Raw genomic sequence first — 23,380 nt, 5'->3', positions numbered from 1 at the left:
AGCCATGGATCGCGTAGGGTCATTGCGGCTGTAGGGTGACATGCATGTGTAAAAGTGACTTGGGTGGGAGCTCATGGTGACGCCGAGAATGGTTGGTCTGAAAGTGCCGAGTTGATTTGGTGTTAGGTGGTATGTAAGTCAAGATCCTTTGTTTGGCTTTGCTCACCCTCCAACGAAAGGTCAGCCTAGGGGTTCGCCTTCTCTTTAAAGAGCCTTAGCAGCGTACGCTCTAACTCGTCGCTGACGTTCTTTATTTCTTGTTCGAAAGCTTCCTTGGGTTGGTCGAACGTGTTCACGGGACAGGCCATGTGAAAGTTTAGAAGACGCCTTGCAACGTCCCATCGACCACTCTGAGACACAGAATTCTTGCGGCCACATCTCGGTGAAGGACACCACATTTGTGTATTTGTTGAGCAGAATGCACAAAAACAGCTTGGATGGCGCCAATAGCTTTGTCCTGCACTTCTTTTGAGGAGCTGCCAGAAAGTGCCTGCGTGTAGCCACAGGTAGCAAGCGTGTGCTGCAAATCTTTCAAAGTGTGAGAGGCCAGAACTTTGCCGACATCCTCAAGTAACAGTGCATGCACTTCCACGCTTGGGGCAGGTGTGTTGGTACCAAGCTTCTTGGAGGACCCAGGGGAGTCTGTGAGCGACGGCGAGCTGATGTTGGACGCTGATAGTGGAGGTGTTGATGTCCAGCAGCAGGACTCTTTGCTTGGCTCTTGCGCAACTCTCCAATGATCAGGCCGACGTGAAAGCGTGGCCAGGAGGCGAGGCACGCAAGCGCCTTGGACAGCCCAGAGAAGTCCGTAAATCGTGGCCTCATGACGTGCAATCGATTCGAGCTGTACCTCGTTGATTTGCTCCTCAGTGAAGTCCATAAGGTCCACCTCGTCTGGGTGCGGCAGCCGATAAACTTTTGCAAGAAGCTTATGAGCCGCGCCTTCGCACGAGGCGCTGTGTACAGTTGCGCACAATCCACGGAACAGAGGCCGGTCGACGATGAAGACAGCTTGTGTCGATCTCGAAACGCCGTGGCCCGGATCTTTGGCAAGGTCTGCTTTATCCTGGTAAGACCTGCAGCCACCATTCTGGTTAGCAGAAGTCACGCGCGACCGCGTGACAGGTCCAGGCTGAACCTGACCTTGGGGCCATGATACTTGCTGGATTGGAGAGTGCTGTGTGACCCAAGTTGCGACCATCCGCGTCGTATCCCTGGGAGGTGGACGTGGTTCAAGGCGCTGGGCACGGTCCATTGCGTGAAGTGTGAACGCGACAAGCTGCGCGAGCATGCTGTATCTTGATTCAATAGCGGGCCGAGGAAGACTTGCTTGAAGCTCACGAGCGCTAGGGGGCCGCAATGATCGGTGTTCGCAAGGTGATTTGCATTGCCTCCGACGCATCTCCATCGATGTCGATGACCCTCAGCATAGATCCTGTAAGGATTGCCCCCGTTCTGACGCCCGTGTCGTAGCAATATCGGACGACTTGGGCCAGCAAGCGCTCGGCAACCCCATCAACACAGCCATCTTGCAAAGTTCCACCAAGACCTCTTGCAGGGATTGGTCGATTGGCCAGCTGCAGCGAATCGACGAGGAGGGACGGGGGTACCCATTGCCCCCTCTACAACAGCAACTCGCCTAGTGGATTGAGTGCAAGATGGTGCGAGGGACGGGAGGGTCAAAAGCTGGACGGGGCATTCTGCCTCGCATCAGCTGCTGTGGTCCTTTGTGGGCTGGCTGAAAGATCGAAGACCAGCTGATGGATGAGTCGAGAGTGAGAGTCGTGAGTTCAGACGACCTCGAGGCTCTTGGGGGTCAAGAGTCGTGAATGAGTGGATCCATCCATCACGGGTATACTACTTGTATGTATGCGTCGCGCTAGGCTCTCGGCTCGAGCCAGCCACGTGGGCTTTGCGCCCCGCGTCTGGCGCGTCGAGCTTTGCGTGGGTGCCGTGTGATGTCGATCGCGCACGAGCACAACAACACACCAGAGAGCGCGTCTTGGCACGCCATTTCCCGAGGGCGAATCCAACCTTCCCATCAGCGCAATCAAAACTCGTGACTCACGTCCACATAGGGAGCGTCGAGCAGCGTCAACGTCATCAAAGGCCCAAGTCTATGGACTGCGACCCCTGAAACACTTTCACGATATCTCATATCCAACGGCTGCCTCGAGGCTCTCACAAGGATGGGCGAATCACGCACGGAGCTGATCCAGTGGCTCAACGAGTTGTTGCAAATCGGTTACACGAAGGTGGAACAGTGCGGCACGGGTGCGTTGCGTGACGAGGAGTAGCTTGCGCGCTCGACGCTCTTGCAGCGAGGTGGGAACAGCAGCGTCCTGACTTCTTTCACTCCATATTTCCCCCTAGGTGCCGCATACACACAGGTCATCGACAGCATCTACCGCAACGTTCCTCTTCACAAGCTCAACTTCGCAGCGAAGGCCGAGTACGAATATGTCAACAACTACAAGGTCATGCAGGAGGCGTTCAAGAAGAACCGAATCGACAAGGTGCGTGACGCGAGGCGATGCCAAGTCCAACTGAAGCTCACGAAAAGCATCAAGGAGGTCGCGAAGCGAGCTGACTTGACCCTTGCGTCCCGTCATGAACTCCGCAGCCGATTCCGGTGGAGAGGTTGATCAAGTGCAAGATGCAAGACAACTTGGAATTTCTTCAATGGCTCAAAAAGTACTGGGATGCGCACATGCCAGATGATGATTATGACCCAGAGGCCAGGAGGGGAGGGGCGCCAGCAGCCCCACCACCTCTTTTGGGGGCGACGACTGTAGGAGGTGCGCGTTTGGGCGGGGCTGCACGTGCTCCTGCCGCTGCTACTAGACCGGCCGCGACGAGACCTGCCGCTGCTGCTACGAGAGCGCCAGTGAGAGGTGCGGCTGCCAGCGCGACCAGAGGAGCTCGAGTTGGCGCAGCTGGCGCCAGAGGTATTCCGGATGAGACGATCGCGGCGCTGACTGGTCAGATGGACGAGATGAAGTTGAGCGTAGACTCGCTCGAGAAGGAGCGCGACTTCTACTTTGCCAAGGTGAGTGCTTTGCTATAGCCGAACATGGCCGAACACGAGAGCATGCCAGTAGCGCTGGTAAGGTTTGCTGATTCGCTTGCATGTATGCACAGCTTCGCGACATCGAGGTTTTGGTCCAGGGTCGACTCGAGCTGCTCGAGACTGGAGAGGAACCCGCGGCTGATAACAATCTCGAGCTCGAAACGCTCAAGCAGATCCAGGCGATTCTATACTCGACTGAGGAAGGCTTCGAGGTGCCAGAGGGGCAGGAGGTGAGTCTCCAAGCCAGTTCCCCTTGTTGCGTCAGCGCGCATTGACACCAAACTTCTTCCATGGCTGACCGAAGGGTGTTCTCGGGGATGAGGAGGAGACTTTCTGAGCTATAGAATGCTTCCATACCAGCTCTTGGATCACGCTGCCTGCAAATCCCACACACACGATGCGTCTGCCGCTTAATGTCACGCAAATGATCATCCCGTCCTGAGATTTGCGGCGCAAAAGCCACCACACGTGCCAAGGCCCAAAGGTTGGCTGTGCACACGGCTGATCACAGGCGCTGTTCCCGCGGCGTCACAGCTGACTGCTTCAGGCTCGGCTGTCCCGATCTCCGGGCCTTGTTCAAGGGCGCGTGCAACGCTCGAGCGCGACAGTGAAGCATACGCTCGTTCCCGCCCGAAGGCCTTTAACGTTCTGAATCGAGCAGGCGCTCTCCCGACACCTGTGCGGGCTGTCTTGACGCGCCCGAGCGCTTCTGTGCAGACGACTTACCCGGTCTCGAGCATTCAGGTAAGACGGTCCCCGAGCGTAAATGCTTCCATTTTGCTCCAAGACGGATACGGATGCGCGCACACTCTTTTCCTCTCGTGACCGATGACGCATGTATCCCTATTTCAAAGTACTTGGGACACAGAAACTTGGTGGCTGGTCATCTGAAGCTGCCTCGAATGAAGTCGAAAGACCGTCCAAGGAGTCGCATACCGCTCATAAAGAGGCTGAGACTGGTGACGATTGTGCCTTTGCTTGCGGAGGTCGGATATTAGAGTCTGCCTAGTGGCGACGGATTTGTCGGCGCTGGGCGATAGTCGTGATGACGCTATACCATCCTGCGTCCTGATCCTTGCAGGATTCGATGCTATTTTCGCACCTGACCTCCACCCGCCTACACTCGATCACCTAGCCTCGAAGTGAAGCATACGCTTCGTCCTCTTCTTGTACATGATACGATGACCGCACTCTCTGCATCTGATTGGCTCTCGTGGTCTGATCTCGTTGATAGCAGAGCAATCTGCACAGATGTACTCCATCGCAGTCTGTTGCCTGCTTCCTCCAAATGCACCTCCAAAGCCTGATCCTCCTTGACCTCCTCCTCCCTGAGTGAATGCTGCCGCGCCTGACTGCCCGCTGTACGACATTGTGTAGGCTTTGAGCGGATGAATAGTCTGATGGATAGTCGGCCCTTGGTGAGTCCTTGGCAGCTTCGACGCTGTTTTCCGCTCTCTGAGTGATGGCGTATGGAATGCCTACACAGTATCGCGAGACGTAGCGCAGAGGTGTTTTAGAAGTGAAGATACAAGTCGCATAACGCACCCTTCGCTTTGACTCACCTAACCAAGGGATGCGATTCCGCCGGGGTCGGCCAAAAAGGGCGAGAGGATGATGTGCCACTCGCCTATCTCCACACTAATGTCTGGCTGACAGTCTTCTTGCAGCGGAAGGCAGAGGAGGTGAGATCCAAATAGAGGTGTATCGAAGGTGTGGGGGTGAGATACTCGCAAGCCGGAGGAGACAGAAGAGTGTCGTGAGCCGTGAGCCGTGAGCCGTGAGTGGTGAGATTGAAGTCACAACTCACGACTCCAACGCGTGTCTTGGGATCAAATCGTGAATTCAACTTTGTGGACGGTCGCCTAGCCCAGCCTGCACAATTTTGATGATCACGTGTATGCGGCGCGGTGTGGCATCATCACGTGCACGTCACAAAGCCAACCTGCTCGCTTATCGGTAGGCGCCAAGAGGTTGATGAGTTTCCCACGTCAACAAAGGGTGCATGTATGCGTCCGAAGGGAACTCTACTCTTCACATCAACCATCAGCTTAGACAAGTGTCAAGGGATGGGGCCCATCTCAAGCGCAAAAGTACGGAACCCGCGCTTTCAGAAGCACTGGATTTGGCAGCGAGCAGCTACAGTGTCTGCCAAGTGGGATGCGCAGATCAACCACTCGCGATTGCTTGGCCGGATATGGCATCAATACTCGTCGAAGTGAGTGGCGCTGCTGAGCTCATCCACCGCCTCAAAACGTGTTCCGTTTCCGGAAATGCGACGATCTAGAGGGAGCTGTTATTCACAGCGCAATAATACGGTGTCGTTCTGTCCAGATCTGGATGAGCAGGGGGAGAACAAGCGCCGCGTAATCACAAAGTTGGTGAATGCTTGTCGGTCGAGGTTCGGGGCAACACAGCTCCCGCGAGGTGAGACCGGGGTGCACCGAGATTGACCACTGGTGACTTGCCTCGAAGCAATCGTCGAAATTCTGGATGTCATGCGACTGCAGCTGCGTCATGTCACCAGGATCTTTGCCACGCAAGTCTGATCGGTCGGAGGTGTGCGTCATGTGATGGCGACCTCAGACTAGTGAGCACCAGCAGTTTGCTCCAACTTGAGCCGTCCACCAAAGGGCACCGCTGTGCTTTCAGTCAATAGGCTTGACGCGTATCATGTACCGCTGCTCGATCGGGCAGCCTTGGCGCGACGAGGAAGCGACGATCCGCACCGGACAACAAGACTTTCCCTGTAGTCGTTCCTTCATACTGTGGCGGTACAGATCATTTCCGCACGCGCGGCCGGAAAGAGCGGCGACGACAGCGCAAGCAGATCACGTACGCCTCGCGTACTCAGCAAGCGGCTTCACGTGGAGCCTCTAGAAAACCCCCGTTACCCAGGTCCCGTGTCTCAAAGCGACGAATAAGTCAGCCTATCACATTAGATTGCACTGAGCACAGTTGCGAGGGGTGCCACACGACCGGAACTCGGTCAGGCAAGACAAGGTGATACGAAGAGGCGACATTCCACAGCACCTCCTGACTCAGCATGGTCGAGCTCCACCCCAAGCACGCACAGGGAGAGAGCAGTGTGCGTGGCTGTGCGCAAGATATGGATCTGGGCATCAAATACCTCCCTGATTCTATCAACGCTGACCAGGCCTTCAATGCTACGCACAACGTCTTGGCTTTGATTTGGACCACGCTTCGTGGCACTGCCACGCTTTGGACTTCTCGCCTGGTCGAGGCCGCCGCATGAGATACGGATAGCCAGCAGCGCTGAGCAATCGCCACTTAGCACGTGAGATCAGGCGTCACAGCACCCTGGTCGCTCGACGGGCCACTGGTTCCCCGAGGTCGGGAGCGGCAATACCTTTTCCCGCAGGATCGCCATCTTACCTCTATCTTCCACAGTGCTTGATACCTCCAGAAAACGTGTCCACCCCACCCGACCCCAATTTTGGGCTCTTTCTTCCCTCCTCTTGGCCGCCACTCGGAGCCGACGCGCGCAGCCATTGACCCTTCACACGCTCATTGGCCACGGTTGCGCAGACGATAGGTCCCGTTGGCTGTTTACGTGCAGCGATCATTCGTATCTAGGAGCGCAGGGACCAGCTCTCTGCGATTTCGCTGGGTGAACCGCCAAGTCGTTTCCCAAAGGACCGGCGTTGATTTCAGGTAGTATATATCGCACACAGCCACTTTCGAAGGCCAGTCAATTAAACTGGCAATCTCAACATCGAAGATGTCTCTGAGCTCGACGATGTCCGCTTTCATTGGCGCACCCGCGAAGATCAAGAACATTCGCTTAAGCATTTCACACCCAAGACAACCACGCAAAACCCGCTTCACAGTGCGAGGGCCCACCAAATGCGTTGCTAGAAAAGTCTTGGCAAAGTACGCAAACGCGTAGAGTTTTCGCAAGGATATCGCGGAGACGTGCTCGTACCGCGCTTCATTTGCGGCCGCCACAACAACCTCGTCAGTCATGACGTGCATTCTGAGTACCTGAACATGCAGCCTTGGCTCTTCCCGCCAAGGTGGTGTGGCAGTCTTAAGTTTCAATAGTGCGCCCTCGGTTGCACACAACATCACATACCGAGCCCTCCTCGCGCGTCGACCGGCGGCACATGATCACTGCCACTCATCATTGGCTAGTCTGGCCTCATCAAGCGTAGACACCGACGGTGGCGCGGCGTTCCTGAGCGCTCGACGCATGCCTTTGCATGGACCACGCAACACCCAGATTTGAGACACAACACAGGATTTGAATGCAAGTCTTGCCCTCTCCCTCTTCTTGCTCCGATGAACGATCGGCGGGGCCATGATTCCAGTGTTGAGTCATGTATCACATCACAGGCAGCGTCAAAATCTTTGCAAGAGTTTCTTATAAATCCACCATCACTCCTCCCTCCAGCCTCGATCCGATACTTGCACAGCCCCCTCCGTGGGCTTTCTACAATGCTCCAAGCCCTTCCTGGCAAATGTGTGACGCACGCCTCGGCCTGAAGCTCTTTCCTCTTCTCGACAGAGGCTCTACAAGGGGTACAGACTACTGACATCTCCACAAGCAAGCTTGAGCCCATTCTGAACATGGGTCCGTCTGCAATGGCGGGAACATCGGTTCCAGGTACAGGCGGAGATCTTAGTCCAACGCAGAATCCGGCACCACAAGAAGTTGCCGGAGTGGATAAAGACAGTCCAAAGATGAGCTGTCTGCCATGGTGCGCGAGCCTTCTGCCCGTCTGGGTCTTCTTCCAGCAATCGCTTGCTCACGTTCAGCCCGTTACACGCGCAGCCGAAAACGCAAGTCGAAATGTGATCGCAATGCTGTGCGTACGTGCGGCTGGAGCGCGGGACGAGTCATTCCCAGCTGTCTTCTCACTTTGCCTTCTTCCTACTCCTGCAGCCCTGCTCGTCTTGCGTTTTGCGCGGCACAGAGTACCTCTGTTACACCTGCGACGAGCTTCCTGAAGGGGCAACGACGGCCGGCAGGAGCAAAGGGACATCGCGTCCATCTGCTGCACAGCGCGCCATCAGCAACGTCTGGCCGGCTGGATCATTAGGCACGCAAAACCACGAGTATGACAGCGCCGGCATCGGTGCTGTTTACGGAGGCGCAAAGCGCAAGCGAGAATCTTCCAGCGCTCTCTCCCCCCGGACCGACGCACAACGATGCCACGCGGCAAGTGCGGAACCGCGGGGGCCTACAAGTATGCCGTCTGGTAGCCCGCAACAGTCAGAGGCGATCCTTGCTGGTCGACTTCAAGCACAAGAGCTGCTCAATGCCCAACTCAAGTCGGAAGTCGCCACCTTGCGTCAGCTCGAGTGCGAGCGCAGAGTTCTTTTCGAAGCAGATGCGATATCGCACCGTGACATTGCTCATCTGCTGCCCGGCCCGCTCGAGACCATGACGGTCTGTGCAAAGGTAATTTACAGACACATGTGGTCCACACCTGGCATTCACTGGCGATCCTTTCAGACTACTCTTGAGGCCCTTGTCTTGTACGACAAGCCCGTGTCGCCACTCTTCGTCGCTTGTCTTTTTGCGACCATCAGTATGTCGAGATACCTGCCATCCTCGCAAGGCGTTCAAGCAGATTTGCTGCCTCGTCAGTATCCTCAGTACGCGGATCTCGCGGGTCAAATACTCGATCGACGTCTAGGCAGCGTCACAACATCGGCCGACAACCTTTTCCAGCGCTTGCAAGTCGAGACGATCCTAGTGATGTATCATTGCGTACACTCGGAACGAAGCGACATTGCGTCGGCGTACTTTCGCCTAGGCAACGCTTTGCGCTGCGCAAGCGCTTTGCGCCTCTTCAATGAGACGAAGTGGCTCCGACCGGTCAGGTGGGTGGCTATGCTTCTTGTCGTGCCAGGTTGTGTTAGATTTTACCACCGCCCCGCCCTTCACAGCCCGTTCAAGACTGAAATGTACCGACGTGCGGCATGGCAGTTGTTTGCCTGGGATCGTTGTGAGTAAGGAATGCATTCCGCAAGCGCTCGTGCAGGCTCACAGCGGCTCTAGTGCTTCGGCCCAGGGTTTGCTCTTCGCCAGCGACGACCTTGCGACATCAGCGCCGAGTCTTTCAAGGTGTGCCGAGTGCGTTGCTGACCTTCATGGAGCTCAAGCGCAATGCGCAGTGCTGATCGCGGAAGCCGCACTGCCTCTCAGGCCGAATACCTGCCAGACGATCGCTACGACGTCCACACCGGTGCTGTGCTCCCTGTTCGGCCACTAGACGAGGTTTCCAACGACATTGCAAACGTGTTCGTGCATGACTATCAAGTCGCCATGCATGGAAGCTCGAACGTCGTCTCGAAGATCCTCAGCTTCATCCACGTCATGGCGGAGCTCCCCGCTGGCGAACGTTATTCCAAAGCCATGTCGCTCGACGAAGAATGCGTCAAAGTTCGAAACGAGCTGCCCGAGTACTTTCGCTTTGACAATGTGCAGAGAGGTAGAGCGCTAGGCGATCCAACCGTGCTGCGCTTGGTCACGCCTGCACTCATTATGGAGAGCCAGAGCCAGTATGCACGCAACGTCCTCCTACGACCATTCTTGACGGATAGAGCGGCACCCGTTCGCCTTCGCATCGGAGCACTCGACTCGGCTGGTGCTGTCACGAAGATGCTGCCAACGATGTGAGCCCCTTCGTCTCGAAGCCTTCGCCTCACTTGCCGATGCAGCCACGACTCCCCTTTGTACAGGAAAGATTTTAGTCTCGATCACCATCGCAACGTCCCCTTACTGCTTCATTGTCAGGAGCTCTACTCTGGTAAGCCGGAGAGATGCATGCCGAAACGACTCGCGCGCACTAAAGGTTCGCGCTCTTTGCAGCTGCCACTACTTTCATCGCTCTGCTGGTGCAAGACGACGGAGACGATCCAGTTTTGGATAGCTTTGACAAGTCTTGGTCATTGGAACAAGTTCGTGAGGTGAGCAAAGACGCGCCTCTGCCCAGAGGACGCCGAAACGCGGGCTGACGCGAAGACCTTGTGCGGAAGATTCTCAAACTTTTCGAGGAGCGAGCGCCTCACAACGAACTTGCCGCTGTCGGTGAGTCATTCCATTGACCGACATGGGCTGTATCGACTCGCACTTTGATGTCGCGCTTGCTCTCGCAGGTTACAAGTTGCTGGATGCTCTTTGCAAGTCCAAACCACAGCTGAGGAAGCGTGAGTAGACTCGACGACCCTCATCAGCTAAATTGTGTCCCTAATTCGTTGGGCATCGTTCGACCAGTCTTGAATCTTCTTTCATCAGTACCGGATTCCTCTCACGCTCAAGCTCGACCCCAAGCTAATAGGGGGCCTATCAATGCTGCCGACGAAGACGCAATGCTTGCGGCTCTCTCCCATGGCGACATCATTCCTCAGGTAAGCATTTTGATGTACGCCCTCTATGGGGTTCGGCTCAAGGCTACAATTTTGGCACGTGACAGACTTCGACGAACGTGCGGCCACCGACTCGGCACGAATTCACTCCTTACGTTCTTCCTGGAAACGTCGATGACTGGCTTTGGAGACAAGGTCCTTCGCAGCTCGACGTCATCTTCTCCCAGGTCCGCGGATCAATGCGCGAAGGGCAAGGACCCTGGATAGACTCTTTCGGTCTCGAAGAGTGTATGCTTCTTCCAGAATCATTTGACACCATTACTCGAGAGCTCGACTTGAGCATCTCTTCCGACCCAGCATTCGCAGGCTTGGAGCGCGGTCCCATCGTGTCTGCGAACGATGTCGTCCTCGCGACCCAGACAGAAAGCGGTCGTGGGCTGCATTCGGGCAGCAGTGCTACTCAACTTCCTCTTCTGCCACTACCGCAATCTGCACCCCCGTCTGCTGTTTTGCGGCACCCAGATCAAGCCGCACTGCCGATGCTGCAATCCCCGCAACACTGCTTTGTTCCCCCCACGGACAGTGCCCTGCACCTCTCGCCAACTATTCAGTATCGGCATCCTTTGACACATGATACATGTGCACCCCCTCCACTCCCACACCTGCAGTGGATACCGAGTGGTGACAGCTCCAGTACTGGCTGGAAGCAGCACAAGCCGCCGACGCCTCGCACGCCTCACGCGTCAGCTTCGCCCGAACAACACTTTGTGCCTTAGGTTCATGGGATCACAGTACAGTCTCACGACCGCCCTATAGCGACGTGATCAGCGACGTGCTATTCACCATGGAGGAGTCGACTGAAACGATACGAACACCCCTATACACCAAACGCATTTAGACCATGCGAGAGGACGCTAATGACATCGACCATTTGGCGGGCAGAGGGGACGCGCCCTATCAACTTTGCAAGTACAAAGGATGTCAAGATGCGCGTGATCCGAACGGCACAGATTGTCGCCGCGCACGTCTGGATTTAGTCTTTCGTTTCGAGCTGGGTGCCTCAATTGGTCTGGTGAATGCTCCATCCCTTTCCGAGGCGCTCGAGGACCTCTGGTACATGCGTCTTGGTGACGACGTGCGCGGCGATATCGCCCGCATTCTTGGGGTCGATTTGGCTAGTGTGAAGGGCATAGCGCAGAAGAAGTAAGCCGCTGCACCGATGCTCGCACGCACTAGCCAAGCACATCATTCGCTCACCCCACTTCGTTGCCAGACACGCATTGACCCACACCGTACGTCTTCGATTCGTCTTTCATGACGCGAAAGTAGTTGTTGAAAGCCAAATCTTTGTCTTGAAGGACGAGCGAGCAAGCACCTTGCCACCACGCTTTGGCGTCTGCGCGGCGACCTGCGGGATATTCAATCCCTGCAAGGTAGAAGGGTGATGCTGTCAGCGTCAAATCGCACCTCGTTGCACGCGCACCGGGTCGCGACACTCACTGAATAGGCGTCTGTTCGGCATTTGTGCCTGGACGTAGGTGGCCATCGCGAAGGCAATCACCAGCGAAAGGATGGGAGCGATGGAACGCATCTCTGATCGAGGAGGTGGCGGCAAGTGTGTGAGGTTTGGGAGGGATGCTTGGATTTTGGAGGCCAAGGGTCGACTTCTGCACGTCCGGAGGGCTCACTGTTCCTCCTGGTGCACCTATTTAACAGAGCGCCATGTCTGCTCCTCTAGTTGCAACGACGAATGGGTGCCAGAGAGATGTACCCGTCAGATCCGGCGATGAGCAGCGATCAACAAATCTGTTGCCATGTTGCGCCAGTCTGCCGCATTAGTGCGAGACTGAAAAGGCCATCATCCATTGCGCAGCGCAGACAGCTAGTCTGACCTGGACCGGCCCGGCCCGGACGGGCTATTCTTCACGCTCTGCACCGCGACTGACCACGGGAATCGAGCAAAACGCTCAACAGCTCCTTGCGCATCCATTGAAAGACACTGATGCAGGCATGCGGTCCGCGGTACGGTACAATCAAAGGCAGGCCAAGATGCCTATATACTCGCTCAGCATCCTTTACAGACGTCATTCGAACCGTGCCCCGGTGCCCGGAAGCGACGGACCGTGTGTTTGGAACCGCAGCCGATGTTCTGCTCGGAAGCTATGAATCAGTAAGTGCGACTCATTTGCGCCTGAATCAGGACCGCTCACGGGCCGTTGCTGGGCCCGCTGATTAATACACTTTCGGAATTCCGAAGCGTTTCGACGGCGCCTCGATGACGAGAGCAGCATCGCACGCCCAATTGTTCGGCGTCTTTGAGGACCGCGCTGACGCCAGTGCTGCTCCATCAACGCCTGGTAATTTGACAAGTCCCCTCACCTGCTGCTTTCGTGTGCTGATAGCCATGAGCCCTCAACGGAGCCTGCAACGAACCTCATCAAATCTTTCATTACCCGGGACCCACCGGACTTGCACGGAAGAACACTCGCCAGATTCAGGCTGCGCAAATCGCTTGCGTCTCGCAGCCTAAACGAGCCTAGCTACACCGTAGGGTGCGAAAAGATCATCCTTGTCGTGGCAGGGAGACCGGGCCGTATAGACGAAGGCACGAGCAGCCTCACAGCTGTATCTGCAACTACTTGGCCTCACTTTTACTCCGCGCCTTTCCATCCAGGCCTTTGGGTAGCACTACACTGTGCGCGGCGCTTCGAAGCACCTTACCCTCCTTTCGGCACGTTCGCTTCTCCTTCAAAAGCGAGACTGCGGGGCAAGATCTGTCCACAATTCATCTTTACGCTCACCTCGCCTTTTCAACTCAGCTGTTCCGTTCAGACTTGCCCTCATCTAAATCCGTTCATCAGCAAGATGCAGCTCGCTCATTGCGTCGCATCGCTGGCCATTGTCTTGGCCTTGGTTGTAGGCAAAGTCTCAGCCGACCCCGGAGCAGCTTGGACAGCCGACAAGTACAGAAATTCTACCATCAAAGATCTTCGCAGTGAGTGCTTCATTCACATTCAGAGCCACGCGCGAAGGATGGGCTTCACGCAAAGACAGAATGGAATACCATCAACTCACTTGACGTCGACTTCTCTGTAGAACTGCAGCACTTCGGTATAGCCGACGGGGATGCCAAGATCGTATGGCAGTACAGCTGCGCTAAAGCTCTCAAGAACATCAAGGATGGCTTGGCTTTCGCAAACCACTACAAGACGAGCCATACGGATCGTGCCAATCAGCCCGCCGCTGGTTATGGCCTGGCAGTCTGCAATGTCAATCATCAGCTCGGTGGTGATAATGGCATGTGAGTCGCTTCAAGAGACTAGCCACAGGGTGATGGTTCTGATCGTATGAGCTGATTGGCTGGTGCATTTCCAACGATGACTTGGGTGCAAATTTGAAGCGCCTCGGAAGACATCACGCTCCCGGTCGCCAAGAAATTGGGTTGGGGTATCGACGATGATTGGAATTAGGTGTCACTGGGGACGGCTCATGAACCGACCGCTACTCGACTCGCCTCGGCGTGTAGATAGTGTTCCCTTGCCCACATCCATCAACCCTTCCTTCTCTTCCCTTCACACTAGCCTCACTCAAAGCAATCAGACTCAAAGTGACTCGATCATCGACGTGCGTTGATCATGCATCATTGCGCGACACTCGACTGGCTTGTAATTGACCACCTTCTCAAGCAGTATCCCCGAAGCTCCATCCAATACTCTTGAGGACTTCGTCGAGAACTGACTGCTCAGTCAGACTGAAGAATGGAGCCCGAGGCGGCATAGATGAGACGTGCGCTTGATGTCTGGTAGGGAGGAGCAGCAAGAGATGCACTCACATCGCGCCGTCTGCTGCAGTGGTGCGAAGGATACAGACGGCGGAGCCTCTGTCGTCCTGCAACCTGCTACGCCTATAATGGTTCGTATACGTTACACCACCTTTCTGCTTGATCAGTTTGGCACAGTTGTACTGAAAGACATCCTTTGCTCCTTCAGCGGCAGTGCCAGTGTGGATCACATCTGACAGTGAACCATCAGGCGGCCGAGAGGTGTGAGCAATGCAGATGGAGAGGAAAGCGTCTTTGCAGATCAAAGCCGAGCAATTGAAGTTGGACTCACCCAGCATATCAAAAGTTGGCGAATTGAGCTTCTGCATCGTGTAGATCTCGCCGATGTTGCCTGTAGCAAGGACATCAGTGGATGCCATGGCGACAAGCACCGCAGCGATCACAAGATCAGTCCACTGCATGTCGAAGTCGATGGTGCTGAAGAGTTGCGGGAAAGTGGAAGGCACGTGAGAAAATGGCGAGGAGAGATGGTGAAGGGATGGGAGTTGTCAAGTACTGCTACTAATCCCTGCGTGCTTATGTAGGCATCGATGCGGCGCTTCACCGCAAGCCTCAGAATCTGTGATGTAGCAAAAGCTGTTCGGCTCTCAGAGACCGAAAGGCGCAGATTGCTCTTAGAAGCGTATATAGCGCGTCGCAAGGCTGCGTTGACAAGCTTCAGGCGTCATAATGTCTCGCATCTCCCAACGTTTCCAGATTTGCCCGCTTCTGAAAGAGCGCTGCCGAAAGCTCTTTGAGGTCGTTACCGTGCGAAAACATGCGGCACCTCCCTCTAGTAGACTTGCTGTGCTCACATCGAACGCTTTCTTTGTAGTATCTTACATGTGCAAAGCAGATGGCATCGACAGATATCGAATAGGTCGACGCTCTCATCACACGTACGCCATCATCGTCAACACAGCGTCGTGCTGCAGCGCAATCACAATCGTGATGACTGCCTCGCTGTCCCTCTGTGCCGTACAATCTCGTGCCTAATGCCACGAAGCCCATTCAGCTCCTTTCGCAGGATCTATTGCAGGAGGGGACAAAGAGAAGCCCGTCAGCTTTGCTGACAGGGCACACAAGTCGAGGATAATTGAAGGCCCGCTCTGTTCTCACCTTTCCTGTAGGGCTTTTGATCAACACTGGGACCCAACATATGTATCGGGGCTGCTTGTAGCTGAAGAGGCACGTACATCGTGATTTCAGTTGAAGAGCAATTCGCTGGTCAAGTCGTCCACTCACTACGCCAATAGACTACTTGACCAAGCGGAGACTTCGTCTACGAGCTGTTGCTGTGTTTCTTCGGATCTCAGCACACCGGGATCTTTAGGCTGAAGATACATGATGACCACCTCCTCGTCACTTGGAAGATTTGGCTGCGAGCGCTCTCTCGCGCCGCGCTGGCTGGCTCGCACCAGACGCTCCGTGGTGCCGCAAGCGGCCGCATCTGCAACGGCGGGATGTGTGGAAAAGACTACCAGCAGATGGTTCTGGTGATTTGTCAGCAAGCGCTTTTGCCATCATGATTGGCAGAGGTAGCCGGCGAGATTGTACTCACGAGCGTCCAGCTCCACAGGTGCGACTTGGAAGCCGCTCACTTTGATGAGCTCCTTGATGCGCCCGGTGATCCAGACGTTGCCTTAGAAGCCGAACGAGCATCAGCCGGAGGCAGGCGAACCGCGGCAATGATACGCGAACTCACCATGCTTGTCAATGACACCTTCGTCCCCGGTCCTGTACCAACCCTCTCGAGTGAATGCGTGAGCGTTTAGTTCAGCATCCAGAGCTCCTCGGTCATCTTCGTGTCCGAATCCAGAGAAATCTGCGCGCACAACAAAAGGCTGCATCCTTAGCAACGGCGAACCCGAGACTACCGCGCAAATTCGACTTACAGCCTAGCATGAGCCCTTCGCTCTGCACGAGTAATTCCCCGGGAGCATGTCGCACCTCCGAGGCCACTTCGGGCGCAGCCAAACCTCGAGTTCTTTTCGACGCACATTGCACTTCCCACTCCCTTGCCCACGCTGCCTTATGCTGGACTGATGCATCTGAGCCGTGTACCCGCACACTGACACCCAGCGTCGGTGGACCACAGCTACCCAGAGCTTGTCGCGCTTCAGCACCGTCTAGGGAGCTAGATTGCGGACTAGACACATGACTGGTTTCAGTCGTGCCATATCCCGACCTAACAAGTTTGCGCGTCTTTGCCCAGATGGAAGCAATGATGTCGGGCGCAATCGGTGCGCCGCCAGAGAACCAAGTCTTGAGATGAGGCAAGTGGATTTGCTGCATGAGCGGAGAATTGTGCATGCTGACGAGAACGGGCGGGGCGACGTGCCCTGCGGTCACTTTGTGATGCTTTAGCAAGCGCATGTATACCTCGAGAGAAAATCTGGTGCCGGGTCGAGGCAGGATGATGGTCGCACCTGCTACCAAGGCGGGAAAGAGCACGGTGAACATGCCAAAGATGTGGCACCACGGTGCCAACCCCAACCATCTTTCTCCTTCACCCTCCGGTCCGTGTCCAGGCACACTAAAGCACGTCCACGTATGCCACAAGGCTGCGGTCGAGAAGATGATCCCCCCATGTGAATGCAGCACGCCTTTGCTAGAGCCTATGTGCGAAGCCAAGAAAGTGACAAACACTGTTCAGAAGATGTGGCTGGCTATCAGAAGCAATTGCGCATCACGTGCACCTACCCGTCGTGCCTGAGCTCCACAGAAGAATCGCTGCCCTCCTCCTTTGCAATTCGGCATCCATTGCGCACGGAAGTGGCGGTGGCGCGGAGCCTTGCAATAGGCTTCGCCAATCTTTCGGCGACGTGCTGGTTGACAGCAATGACGCCGGAGTCGGGTAAACGTCATCGCCCTCTGTGTGCACGATGAACATTCGGCGCTCGATATCCGACGAGAAGTCGGCGGCCCACTCTCGAGCGAGCGTGTCGAGTTCGGCAGCTTTGAGATCAGGCTTTGCCACAGGCTCTGAACCACCGACAAGCCTAAGAGCATCGCGCATCTTCTTCTCCCCACCTCCTTGGGTCGTAAATATGATCCGCGGGCGAGCCTTGGACAGCATGTATGCTATTTCCCTCGAAGTCAACAGAGTCGAAATCGGGCTTGCTGTCAAGCCTGCAGACATGGTACCTAGCAGCAATACAGCAAAGTCGAACGAGTTGGGAACGTGTATGATCGCGGTCGTCTTCGGCGAATGAATCTGCGGTGGTCAATCGCCTGAGATTCAGCCCGGGAACACGTTATCATCGACCTCTCTTGTCCACTGCACTCACGACATGTTTGCTCGGAAGCTTCTGATCACTTGCTTCTGTGACCAGCCTGCCCAGTGTGGCGCTGATCAGGCTCACATGCGTCTTGAAAGCGCCATAGGATAAGCTGAAACGCTTTTCGGCGTCCAAAAGAAAAGTTGTCTCATCATCGATCTCTTTGCCTTGGAAAAAGTGGTGAGGATGGGATGCCCGCTCGAATTCTGACGGCAGGTGATGACTCATCGGAGACGAGAGAAGGTAATCTGCCGCGCTGACATCCTTGGGATAGACGACTTGCGACGCTTGAGCATGGACAGCAGTCGTCATGATGAGCGCTCCTCGACAAGTGGCCAAGAGGATGCTTGCAGGCTCGTCTGTTTGCGGTCACGACTTCCTCATAGGTGGATGGATATTTAGCGTCGACTTTCTGTGTTGTATGGAGCACAGGGTTTGATAGTCTAGCCCAGTCCCTAGGATGATGGTCGGCTCTAAGGGAAAGCATCATACTCGTCACGAGCCCAAAGACGAAAAGCATTGCCTGAAATGAAGCGGGGCCACACAACCGTTTGCCCCTGCCACACTCGTGATCCACATTGTTCCCCAGTCGTGTCTGATTCGCGCGAGATTCTCTGGCGTCCTTCTTTGCCGATTTCTCTCCTCTGCCTTTGGAGTCTGAGGAGCAGCGGCTGAGCCTTCATGATTGGATTTCCTGATGAATCACGCGGCGCTCCGCTCACGACTAAGTTTCAAGATGCTAGCCACCGTGGGAGCAGCACAGCGGCTGACGATGCCGGTGCTCGCGCTATAGCGCCTGCTGGTACATCCATGTGCAGGCGCTAGTACATCCATGTGATGGCAGGGCACACGCAGACTGTGGGGTAGAGAAGTTGCAGCCTTTCGTACGGCTATAACAGCGCGAGCGGCCGTGACTACCGCGGCCGAGAATCTTCACCAACACGTGACTCGATGGATTCATATGCATCGAACATGGATTCAAGATTTGAGGCAAGTCACGAGTTTGGGTGATGTGTGCTTCTGCGTGGTCCATCTCGCGCAAAAAGCCCTCCTCCACAACTCCAAGAGTCTACTTCAAGGCCGATCACTCGCTCTCCACATGCCTCTTGCGCTTCTTTACGACGGCCACGACAGACGACTGCAAGATCAATTACTACGATTGTGAGGCAGGGACAGCTTGCGCATACATTCCCACCCATCATCATGTCTGCACCACCAGCTCCAGTGCTGCGAGTGCATGCGCTGTCCAAGACGGAGCCCCTCAACCTCTTGCTGTCGCTGCGAAATTACATCAACCAGCACTTGGCTGAGCCTTTCCCCGTCGAATTCACTCCTGATGGCAGCCAACCCGCTCATTTGGTGCTGAAGCCCGCGGGGGAGGAGGTGACCGGCACTGGAGAGATTATTAGAAAGTTGTTGGACCTCTATGCGGCCTTTGGCGTTGCAGGCAAGGATGCGCATGACAGCGGAGAGGTGTGTAAGCCGACGAAGAAGCGCTCTCGAAGCTCAGCCAAACATCATTCTCACAGCATAATCGCATTCTGCAGATCTCGAACTACGTCGATACGGCGGCCAAGCTGCCCACTCTGTCTTTTGCAGAGGTAGGAAGTGTGGCGGACGATTTGGACCAGCATCTCGCTTTGAGGTCGTTCCTGGTGGGCACAGGACACGCGCTTACCGCAGCGGATATCATCATCTGGGCCAGCTTCAAGACGGGAGCAGGATTTACCGGACTCATCAAAGCCAATCAGCACAAGCACTTGGCTAGATGGGCGTCGTACATCGAGTCACTTCCACTGGTCGCTCAAACGCAGGAGGATCTTCGCGGTGCTCGATCCACCAAGGCGAGTCGCCGTCACCGTACTGTACCGTACTGCGTCACTCATCGCTCAAGCTAATGCGCTCCTTGCTGAACAGGCCAAAGGACCAGGTGCTGCCAAATCCTCAGGTTTCGACGTCTTCTTGCCAGGCGCAAAGAAGGGACAGGTGGTCACTAGATTCCCGCCCGAGCCCAGTGGTTACCTCCACCTTGGCCACACAAAGGCGGCTATTCTGAACAGCTACTTTGCCAAGGAGTACGAAGGTCGTCTTATCGTACGCTTCGATGATACGAACCCGAGCAAAGAGAAGGTGGGTTGCCTGCACACAAGCAACTCATGTACGCTCGCCCCACCCTAGCATCTGCTGACCCTGCTTTGCGCAGACCGAATTCCAAGATGCCATCATCGAGGATCTGGCCCTGCTTGGCATCAAGCCTGACAGCACAAGTCACACGTCGGACTATTTTGATCACATCTACAAGCTAGCCATCCAGCTCATCAAGCAGGGAGATGCATACGCTGATGACACGCTGCAAGAAGAAGTAAGTGACCCGCCGAACAATGTCAGAGCTTCTGCAAGAAGGGCCTTCTAACCCGCTCGGTGCTTATTGATAGATGCGCGCGCAACGAATGGACGGCATCGCATCTGCCAGGAGGAACGAGTCCATCGAGGACAACTTGGCTCGATTTGCTGACATGAGCGCTGGTTCGGAGGAGGGACGCAAGTGGTGTTTGAGAGCCAAAATGAGCGTGGATGATCCTAACAAGGCTCTGCGCGACCCAGTCATCTACCGCTGCAATGCGGAGGTGTCGCATCACCGCACCGGGTGCGCTATGCTGGAAGTCGTCCCTGCGCGCCGAAGTTGCACGTGCTGACCATGCATGAGCTTCTTCCTCTTCCCAGAACGACCTGGAAAGTCTATCCGACGTACGACTTTGCGTGTCCAGTCGTTGATGCTCTCGAAGGCATCACCCACGCCCTGCGTACCAACGAGTACAGAGATAGGAACCCGCAATACGCGTGGATGCTGGAAAAGCTAAAGTTGCGAAACGTGGAGATTTGGGACTTTGGGAGATTGAACTTCGTCTACACCCTGTTGTCGAAGCGCAAATTGCAGTGGTTCGTCGATCGTGGTATCGTCACTGGCTGGGACGACCCCCGATTCCCAACTGTCAGAGGTGAGTGCTGCTGCTCACTTGCTGCCGCATGCACGTGACTGATGCCTGCTGCTCGTCTTGAAAGGCGTGCGTCGTCGCGGAATGACCATCGAGAACATGCACAACTTCATCCTCGCTACCGGTCCTTCGCAAAATGTCATCAACATGGAATGGGACTCGATCTGGGCAGGCAACAAGCGCATCATCGACCCCATCGTACCGCGCTTCACCGCCCTCGAGACCAAGGATCTGTGAGTGTGGCCCAACTCGAATTACGACTTTGGGCACTGCTGACCCATCCTTTACTGCCTATAGTGTCAAATGCACAATCTCGGGTATTTCTGAAGTTTCCGAGAAGGTTTTGCCTCGACACAAGAAGAACGCTGAGCTGGGCACGAAGACGACGGTGTTTGGTCCGAATTGCTTCATCGAGCAAGTCGATGCGGCAAGCTTCAAGGACAATGAAGAGGTGAGAATGGCTGTGCCTGATCGAATCAGCCGCTTTAAAGCTCTACTAATGCTCACGACGATCTCATTTTGCGCGCAGATCACCCTAATGGACTGGGGCAATGTGTATGTGAGGTCGAAGAAGCTGGCTGAGGATGGCTCCGTTGCATCCCTCGAGATGGAAGCCCACCTCGACGGGGACTTCAAGAAGACGGAAAAGAAGGTGACATGGCTGGCCGATGCGCCTGTCGGCGCCACGCCGCGCTCCGGCAGGTTGACGGAAGTGCTGCTTTTGGACTATGACTATCTCATCACCAAGAAGAAGCTGGAAGAGGACGACGAGTTTGAAAAGTTCGTCACGCCCGTCACTCAATTCGAGACGCTCGCTATTGCAGACAGTAATGTTTCCGAGCTAGCTGAAGGGCAGAGCATCCAGTTTGAGAGAAAGGGATACTTTATTCTGGACAAGGCGCAGGGTAAAGATGGCAAGAGGGAATTTATCAGGATTCCGGATGGACGTGAAGCTACTGCGCAGAGCAAGAATGCTGCGGATGATGGAGGTACAGAGGGAAGAAAAGCTGCTGCACAAGCTGCCAGAGCCAAAGCCAAGGACCAGAATAGCCCATCGGATGCTGCTGGCTCTGCATCTGCCTCAAAGAAGCCGTCCAAATCGACCGCAAAGGATTCGACCGGCGCTGCTCCTTTCAAGGAAGCGGACGCTGCGCTGGGGTCCTCCAACATGTACCCCATCAAGCCTTTCCTTGAGGATGTCGAGATCGAGCCTGATACGTCCAAGATGTACAAGATGAAGCCTATCATCTAGAGATGTGGTGCGCTTGCGACACGACAAAAGGTGATGAGAGGGACTACCCGCCCTCGTGCCAAAAGAATCACATTGCATTGCATCGAAAAGGCCTTCTCATCGGACTTCACCTTGACAATGTCTCATTGGCAGGTATTGTCGCTTGTTGATCAGCGAGAGCGTGCTGGTCCTCCTTTGGATCATGGGTGAACGAGAAGCGAGTGATGAGCAAAAGCGCCTTTCTCAACGTCTATAGCCACGCACGAGTCGCATTACAGATCCCAATCCAGCTCCGCATCCTCCTCCTCCTGCGTCTTGGCGCTTGGCCGCCTATCCGTCGGAGCGCCAAGCACTCCAGTCCCTCTGCCCGTGGCATTCCTGATGCTCTTTGCCTTCGTCTTGTTCTCCTCGCTTGAATCGTCCGAATCGGAAGTGTCTTCCTCTCGCCCTAGTGTGGGCTGCGAGGGTAGGGGTGGTCGGTCCAATGCGCCCACTGCTGTAAGGACCAGCTCAATGTCTGAAGATTGTACGAAAAGGGGGTATCCAAATATCGAACATTAGCTTCGAGCGAATGTTGCAGAAGTGGCGATAATAGAGGACGAAGGAGAAAACCCACCCTCCAATTTGGTGTCCATCCCACTTAGACCAATCTCGGGTCTGAGACCTATCATTTGCCTATGCAGCTCCCCATTCCTGTAGATCAACAATGTGGGCAAATTCTTGTCCGGATAATTGGGTATGCACTGTCGAAGTGAAATTCAAGGGCAACGTGCTCTCTTTCAGCGAGCGGTAAGTAGCGGAAGACGGGCTGAGATTTTACTCACCTTGTCCCCAACTATGCTGACGAACTTTGTCGCTGGATACCTCTCGGCTAATGTGTTCAGGTAGCCCTTCAAGAGCTCGCATGTTGGCATCCTGTCCAACGAGGCCCAGACGGCAGAAGACTTAGTACTTGCAAGCCTTGCCAAGACTGCAAGGCTCCTGCGACAGGCTTGAAGTAGGCTGGTTCGAGATATTTACTCACCCGTCCTTATAGAGGAAGCAAACCACTCCGGTGCCTTTCCTTTTCGCCGGATCTCCTTGCGCACTGTTGCCATTCAGGCCGCGTCCAAATTGTTCGCGCTCTTCCTCGTCGCCTTCATCCTCGTCACTCTGATCTTCATCGACCTCGACCTTGCTAGCCTCGGTGATTTCCCTCGTATAATCCGGTCTCTGAATCGGATAGACTCTGCCAAATCTATTCCTTCTCTTCTGTCTCAACTCTGCCTTTGCCCTTTGACGAAGGATGAATTGAATCTCTTCCACTTGTTGAGCATCGTGAGAGTCCAGAGCGGTGTCTAGATGATGTTGGAGAGAGTGGATGGGAAGAGCGTGCAGCTTGGCATTTCGTCGTTCGGACTCGCTAGGTAATTCGGGCGAGGGAGAGCGCGAAGGAGGTTTCGGCGGGATGATGCCATGCTTGCGTAGAGCATCGTGACTTTGTGCCAGACGCGCATCGGAGCAAGGAAGAAGCGCAAAGTCGTGTATCGCTCAGCTTGAACAGGTCCCCGCTCTTGTGCCAGTCTGACCAATCGCTCCCACTTACAATTCCGTATCTTGCGTAGGATCCACGTCGGCATACATCTTGGCAAAGTGCACGCTCTGTGC

At 55.2% G+C, this 23,380-nt stretch overlaps 12 protein-coding genes across 12 annotated transcripts; 6 read left to right on the top strand and 6 right to left on the bottom strand.

Annotated features, from left to right (window-relative positions):
* Positions 1-215: 215 nt before the first annotated feature.
* Positions 216-1,562, bottom strand: IE81DRAFT_22527 (hypothetical protein). Its single transcript, XM_025511080.1, has one exon. The coding sequence runs from the start codon at positions 1,406-1,408 to the stop codon at positions 317-319; it is 1,092 nt and encodes a 363-aa protein (XP_025366710.1). The 5' UTR covers positions 1,409-1,562; the 3' UTR covers positions 216-316.
* Positions 1,563-1,999: 437 nt separating this feature from the next.
* IE81DRAFT_326430 (hypothetical protein) lies at positions 2,000-3,514 on the top strand. Its single transcript, XM_025514814.1, has 5 exons — positions 2,000-2,274; positions 2,374-2,516; positions 2,624-3,049; positions 3,142-3,300; positions 3,375-3,514. The coding sequence occupies exons 1-5, from the start codon at positions 2,190-2,192 to the stop codon at positions 3,405-3,407; spliced, it is 846 nt and encodes a 281-aa protein (XP_025366709.1). The 5' UTR covers positions 2,000-2,189; the 3' UTR covers positions 3,408-3,514.
* A 379-nt stretch (positions 3,515-3,893) lies between these two features.
* Positions 3,894-4,859, bottom strand: IE81DRAFT_306386 (hypothetical protein). Its single transcript, XM_025512344.1, has 2 exons — positions 4,633-4,859; positions 3,894-4,548 (listed from the first exon to the last, which is right to left on the bottom strand). The coding sequence occupies exon 2, from the start codon at positions 4,438-4,440 to the stop codon at positions 4,198-4,200; it is 243 nt and encodes an 80-aa protein (XP_025366708.1). The 5' UTR covers positions 4,441-4,548; positions 4,633-4,859; the 3' UTR covers positions 3,894-4,197.
* Positions 4,860-6,480: 1,621 nt separating this feature from the next.
* Positions 6,481-7,407, bottom strand: IE81DRAFT_22087 (hypothetical protein). Its single transcript, XM_025511045.1, has one exon. The coding sequence runs from the start codon at positions 7,154-7,156 to the stop codon at positions 6,638-6,640; it is 519 nt and encodes a 172-aa protein (XP_025366707.1). The 5' UTR covers positions 7,157-7,407; the 3' UTR covers positions 6,481-6,637.
* Positions 7,408-7,704: 297 nt separating this feature from the next.
* On the top strand, positions 7,705-9,394 carry IE81DRAFT_22234 (hypothetical protein). Its single transcript, XM_025511056.1, has 5 exons — positions 7,705-7,896; positions 7,974-8,917; positions 8,984-9,042; positions 9,096-9,170; positions 9,243-9,394. The coding sequence occupies exons 1-5, from the start codon at positions 7,786-7,788 to the stop codon at positions 9,347-9,349; spliced, it is 1,296 nt and encodes a 431-aa protein (XP_025366706.1). The 5' UTR covers positions 7,705-7,785; the 3' UTR covers positions 9,350-9,394.
* A 957-nt stretch (positions 9,395-10,351) lies between these two features.
* IE81DRAFT_22117 (hypothetical protein) lies at positions 10,352-11,544 on the top strand. Its single transcript, XM_025511049.1, has 2 exons — positions 10,352-10,447; positions 10,601-11,544. Exon 2 carries the CDS (start codon positions 10,645-10,647, stop codon positions 11,179-11,181), a length of 537 nt encoding a protein of 178 aa, XP_025366705.1. The 5' UTR covers positions 10,352-10,447; positions 10,601-10,644; the 3' UTR covers positions 11,182-11,544.
* Positions 11,251-11,984, top strand: IE81DRAFT_22285 (hypothetical protein). The gene is made up of 2 exons (XM_025511062.1): positions 11,251-11,608; positions 11,679-11,984. Exons 1-2 carry the CDS (start codon positions 11,307-11,309, stop codon positions 11,848-11,850), a joined length of 474 nt encoding a protein of 157 aa, XP_025366704.1. The 5' UTR covers positions 11,251-11,306; the 3' UTR covers positions 11,851-11,984.
* A 1,286-nt stretch (positions 11,985-13,270) lies between these two features.
* IE81DRAFT_350084 (hypothetical protein) lies at positions 13,271-13,875 on the top strand (the record flags this gene model as incomplete). Its single annotated transcript, XM_025516482.1, has 3 exons — positions 13,271-13,400; positions 13,502-13,706; positions 13,806-13,875. The coding sequence occupies 3 exons, from the start codon at positions 13,271-13,273 to the stop codon at positions 13,873-13,875; spliced, it is 405 nt and encodes a 134-aa protein (XP_025366703.1).
* A 211-nt stretch (positions 13,876-14,086) lies between these two features.
* IE81DRAFT_332271 (hypothetical protein) lies at positions 14,087-14,647 on the bottom strand (the record flags this gene model as incomplete). Its single annotated transcript, XM_025515308.1, has 3 exons — positions 14,087-14,204; positions 14,238-14,418; positions 14,518-14,647. 3 exons carry the CDS (start codon positions 14,645-14,647, stop codon positions 14,087-14,089), a joined length of 429 nt encoding a protein of 142 aa, XP_025366702.1.
* Positions 14,648-14,906: 259 nt separating this feature from the next.
* Positions 14,907-18,184, bottom strand: IE81DRAFT_326426 (acetyl-CoA synthetase-like protein). Its single transcript, XM_025514813.1, has 8 exons — positions 17,516-18,184; positions 16,929-17,442; positions 16,121-16,843; positions 15,931-16,050; positions 15,787-15,867; positions 15,471-15,702; positions 15,345-15,405; positions 14,907-15,255 (listed from the first exon to the last, which is right to left on the bottom strand). Exons 1-8 carry the CDS (start codon positions 17,816-17,818, stop codon positions 15,166-15,168), a joined length of 2,124 nt encoding a protein of 707 aa, XP_025366701.1. The 5' UTR covers positions 17,819-18,184; the 3' UTR covers positions 14,907-15,165.
* A 355-nt stretch (positions 18,185-18,539) lies between these two features.
* Positions 18,540-21,846, top strand: IE81DRAFT_369008 (glutamyl-tRNA synthetase). Its single transcript, XM_025517200.1, has 9 exons — positions 18,540-18,979; positions 19,054-19,350; positions 19,424-19,636; positions 19,710-19,868; positions 19,942-20,153; positions 20,231-20,505; positions 20,570-20,735; positions 20,800-20,953; positions 21,032-21,846. The coding sequence occupies exons 1-9, from the start codon at positions 18,710-18,712 to the stop codon at positions 21,752-21,754; spliced, it is 2,469 nt and encodes an 822-aa protein (XP_025366700.1). The 5' UTR covers positions 18,540-18,709; the 3' UTR covers positions 21,755-21,846.
* Positions 21,847-22,005: 159 nt separating this feature from the next.
* IE81DRAFT_294688 (thioredoxin-like protein) lies at positions 22,006-23,356 on the bottom strand (the record flags this gene model as incomplete). The annotated part of the gene is made up of 5 exons (XM_025512065.1): positions 22,006-22,250; positions 22,350-22,476; positions 22,558-22,648; positions 22,758-23,210; positions 23,319-23,356. 5 exons carry the CDS (start codon positions 23,354-23,356, stop codon positions 22,006-22,008), a joined length of 954 nt encoding a protein of 317 aa, XP_025366699.1.
* Positions 23,357-23,380: the final 24 nt, after the last annotated feature.

This window comes from Ceraceosorus guamensis (assembly GCF_003144195.1).
Source record: "Ceraceosorus guamensis strain MCA 4658 unplaced genomic scaffold IE81scaffold_110, whole genome shotgun sequence".
Classification (NCBI taxonomy): domain Eukaryota; kingdom Fungi; phylum Basidiomycota; class Exobasidiomycetes; order Ceraceosorales; family Ceraceosoraceae; genus Ceraceosorus; species Ceraceosorus guamensis.
Note: the sequence above shows the minus strand (reverse complement) of the source record. Positions and strands in the feature narration are given on the sequence as shown.